The sequence below is a fragment of the Anolis carolinensis genome, unplaced genomic scaffold (assembly GCF_035594765.1).
Source record: "Anolis carolinensis isolate JA03-04 unplaced genomic scaffold, rAnoCar3.1.pri scaffold_12, whole genome shotgun sequence".
NCBI lineage: Eukaryota > Metazoa > Chordata > Lepidosauria > Squamata > Dactyloidae > Anolis > Anolis carolinensis.
Window position 1 is genome coordinate 17,867,999 of NW_026943823.1, and position 4,462 is coordinate 17,872,460.

Below are 4,462 nucleotides of genomic sequence, written 5' to 3' on the forward strand. Positions count from 1 at the left end.
GATAACAACACAGCAGGATCTGGCCTAGGAATGGCAAACTTTGGCTCTCCAGTTGTTTTGGACTTCAACTCCCACCATTCCTGGCCTCAGGCTCTTTCCTTTCCCCACTCAGCCGCTTAAGCGGCTGAGTGGGGAAAGGAAAGAGCCTGAGGCCAGGAATGGTGGGAGTTGAAGTCCAAAACCCCAAAGTTTGCTCATACCTGATCTACCCCTTGGAGCAAACAACTCATAGAAAACTCATATATAGATATATCGATTTGAACCATGACTTTTATTCCAATGTATCTTTCTCCCATCCGGGTCAAATCAAATTCAAATTTTTCAAATCTTTCAACGAAATATCCCCCCCCCCCCCCCAAATTAAAAGGGTTGCACCTAGTTTGGTTCAAAACAAGCCCTGGACCCTCCCTTCCCCTCGTTGTGAAAAACCGTAACTTTCGGGAGCGATTCGATTCATTCCACATGCCTCCCGAGAAAGAAGAGTTTGTAAAAAAGAAGAAAGAGGGGAAGGAACCAAATCTTGGTCATTTCCAGCTGGACGTCCAAGGAACGAGAGCCGTCGGTCATTTGGTCAGCAGAAAAGACAGCGTGATTATGGCAGCGGCCATAAAGTCCATGGCCGGCCTTGTGCCGCCGGAGCCCAAATCGTGACCCGCCGAAGCCTCTTTGCTCTGCTGGTTTAAACGCTGCTTGTTGGAAGGGATGTCCTCCGCGTCCAAGTCATAGGCCAGTTCTAGGGGAAAAAAGGAAAGTAGAGAACGTGAAAAAAAAGGTGGAGAAGTGTTGGTGAGAGAAGTCTTTAGAACTAGAACTGAGAAGGCATCTACACTGAGGAATGAATGCCGCTTGGCACCACTTGGATAGCGCTGGCTCTATGCCACATAGTTTTAATCATGAATTTTACACCCGGATACGAAATAGAATTATTATTATTATTATTATTATTATTATTATTATTATTATTATTATTTTTAAAATATTTTTTTATTAATTTATCAATCAAAATGTGTAAGTTTACATTTTCCTCATTTTACAATATCTTAAACATATCATGTTGTATACCAGGAGTCCCCAAACTAAGGCCCGGGGGCCGGATGCGGCCCATCGAAGCCATTTATCCGGCCCCCACGGCACAAGGGCAGAAGAGGGTTGGTCTAAATGACCCAAGGGGTCTCTTCTTCTCTTACAACCCTTATTATTATTATTATTATTATTATTATTATTATTATTATTGACATTGAGGCTGGGTGGCAATCTGTCAGGGGTCCACAGCAGACACTCTGCTGGCTGTTGTATTGGATCACACGTCGGACACTTCCCAAGTGTCTAGGACTGTGTGATGTATCGGTGAATAATGCGCGCAGATCCCAGTAAGGTGGCCTTCTGCAGCTGGCAGGTGGTCATTTTGTCAGCGCCGATTGTGTTTAAGTGCAGGCCAAGGTCTTGAGGCACTGCACCCAGTCTGCCAATCACCACTGGGACCACCTTGACTGGCTTGTGCCAGAGTCTTTGCAATTCGATCTTTAAATCCTCATATTGTGTCAGCTTTCCCAGTTGTTTCTCATCAATCCTGCTGTCACCTGATATTGCAGTATCGACAAAGTATCCATACTTTGTTTTTTAACATGATTGTGAGGTCAGGAGTATTGTGTTCCAAAACCCTGTATTATTATTATTATTATTATTATTATTATTATTATTATTATTATTATTATTATTATTCTTAACATTGAGGCTGGGCCATCTGTCAGGGATGCTTTGCTTGTGCTTTTGGTGCTCAAAGGCAGAAGGGGATTGGACTCAATGTCCCAAAGGGTCTCTTCCAACCCTCTTTTTTATTATTGTTGTTGTTATTATTAATAATAATTATTATTGCTCGATGGCCAACTATAGTCTGGCCCTCCAACGGTCCGAAGGATCATGAACTGGCTCCCTGTTTAAAAAGTTTGGGGACCCCTGTTGTATACAATCAGACAGTAAAAAAAAATCAAAACATCTTTAAACATATTTCTTACCAGTTTTAGATTTTTCCCATTACAACTTTACTACATATCTCTCTACTACACCCTTTTATCTACTTATACATTATTTTATTTATTTATTTAGCCTGCCACTTTTGGACTCTTGCTTGCCGAGGTGTTCCTGCGAGTATCCTTACAGGGCACATATTTGTGGTGATGCCACCACCTAGTTCTCTCGTAGTACTCAAAACAAACTACAGTAGAGTCTCACTTATCCAACACTCGCTTATCCAATGTTCTGGATTATCCAACGCATTTTTGTAGTCAATGTTTTCAATATATCGTGATATTTTGGTGCTAAATTCATAAATACAGTAATTACTACATAGCATTACTGCGTATTGAACTACTTTTTCTGCCAAATTTGTTGTCTAACATGATGTTTTGGTGCTTCATTTGTAAAATCATAACCTAATTTGATGTTTAATAGCCTTTTCCTTAATGCCTCCTTATTATCCAACATATTCGCTTATCCAACATTCTGCCGGCCCATTTATGTTGGATAAGTGAGACTCTACTGTATTATTATTGTTATTATTGTTATACCTTTCCCCCCTCTTCCCTTCCCCTTATTTTGTGCCACCTTCACCAGGACCAACCAACTCATACTGTTTCACAAATTGTTCCAAAATTTCATTGTCTCTGTTGCTGGCTTATACCCTCATTAAAAATACACTCAATAAATTTTCTCCATATTTTCCAAAAATCTGTTTGTTTCGATATTCCCTTTTTAATTTTAATATTGCAAGTCAGCTTATCATTAATAGCTATATTCCAAATTTCCCTGTACTCTTCTTCTAATTGGATTTCCTTTTTTTCTTTCCAATTTTTTGCTATTAACAATTTTGCTGCAGTTATCAAATTAGAAACCAGTTCTTTCTCCTCTTGTGAGAGAATATTGTCATGCATAAGTAATAATGCTGATTTAGGTGTATTCACTATCTCTGTTTTTATTATTGCTCTTATTTCTTTAAATATCATTATTATTATTTTAGGGTATTATTGTTATTTATTGATTTACAGCATTTATATTCCGCTCTTCTTTCTCACCCTGATGGGGATTCAGGGCAGATCACATTATATACATATAGGGCAAACATTCAATGCCCATATACACATAGAACCGAGACAGAGACAGACGCAGAGGCAATTTAACCTTCTCCTGAGGGGATGTTCGATTCTGGCCACAGGGGGGAGCAGCTGCTTCATCATCCACTGTGCCGGCACTTCCTCATTTCAACGTCGTAAATTAGTTAAATTTGCCTCCCCACTTTATAAGTGGTACCTTATTTCCTACTTGATAGATGCAACTATCTTTCGGGTTGCTAGGCCAGCAACAAGCAGGGGCTATTTTTTATTTTTAATTGACGGGTGCTCACCCCGCCATGGGCTGGCCTCGAACTCATGATCTCATGGTCAGTGATTTATTGCAGCAGGCTGCTCACCAGCCTGCGCCATAGCCCGGCCCCTTTAAAGGGTAAAGGTTTCCCCTTATGTTAAGTCCAGTCGTGACCGACTCGGGGGATTGGTGTTCATCTCCATTTCTAAGCTGAAGAGTTGGCGTTGTAGAGTCTCACTTATCCAAGCTAAATGGGCCAGCAGAAGCTTGGATAAGCGAATATCTTGGATAATAAGGAGAGATTAAGGAAAAGCCTATTAAACATCAAATTAGGTAATGATTTTACAAATTAGGCACCAAAACATCATGTTATACAACAAGTTTGACAGAAAAAGTAGTTCAATACGCAGTAATGTTATGTTGTAATTACTGTATTTACAAATTTAGCACCAAAATATCATGACATATTGAAAACATTGACTACAAAAATACCTTGGATAATCCAGAACCTTGGATAAGTGAGTTTTGGATAAGTGAGACTCTACTATAGGACATTATTATATTACGATATTATTATTATATTAGAAATATTATATTAGGATATTATTATATTAAGTAAACATAAAGGTTTTCCCCTGACATGAAGTCTAGTCGTGTCCGACTCTGGGGGTTGGTGCTCATCTCCATTTCTAAGCCGAAGAGCCGGCGTTGTCCGTAGACACCTCCAAAGTCATGTGGCCAGTATGACTGCATGGAGTGCTGTTACCTTCCCGCCAGAGCGGTACCTATTGATCTACTCACATTGGCATGTTTTTGAACTGCTAGTTTGGCAGAAGCTGGGGCTAATAGCAGGAGCTCACTCTGCTCCCCGGACTCGAACCACCAGCCTTTCGTTCAGCAAGTTCAGCAGATCAGCGGTTTAACCCACTGTGCCACTGAGGGCTCCATATATATTAGGATATTATTATTATAGTAGGATTACATTATTATTATTATTATTATTATTATTATTATTATTATTATTATTATTACTGTGTTGTTGTTATTATTATTATTAATATATAGGGTTATATTATTATTATATTAGGATATTATTATTATA

At 39.3% G+C, this 4,462-nt stretch overlaps 1 protein-coding gene across 1 annotated transcript in view; it reads right to left on the reverse strand.

The window, feature by feature from the left end:
* Positions 1-252: 252 nt before the first annotated feature.
* The window catches only part of gpc3 (glypican 3), a 170,931-nt gene continuing 166,721 nt past the window's right edge, over positions 253-4,462 (reverse strand). Inside the window, exon 8 of the mRNA XM_062964120.1 lies at positions 253-733. Within this exon, the coding sequence (XP_062820190.1) occupies positions 564-733 (170 nt within the window). The 3' untranslated portion in view covers positions 253-563. The remainder of the gene's footprint in view (positions 734-4,462) is intronic.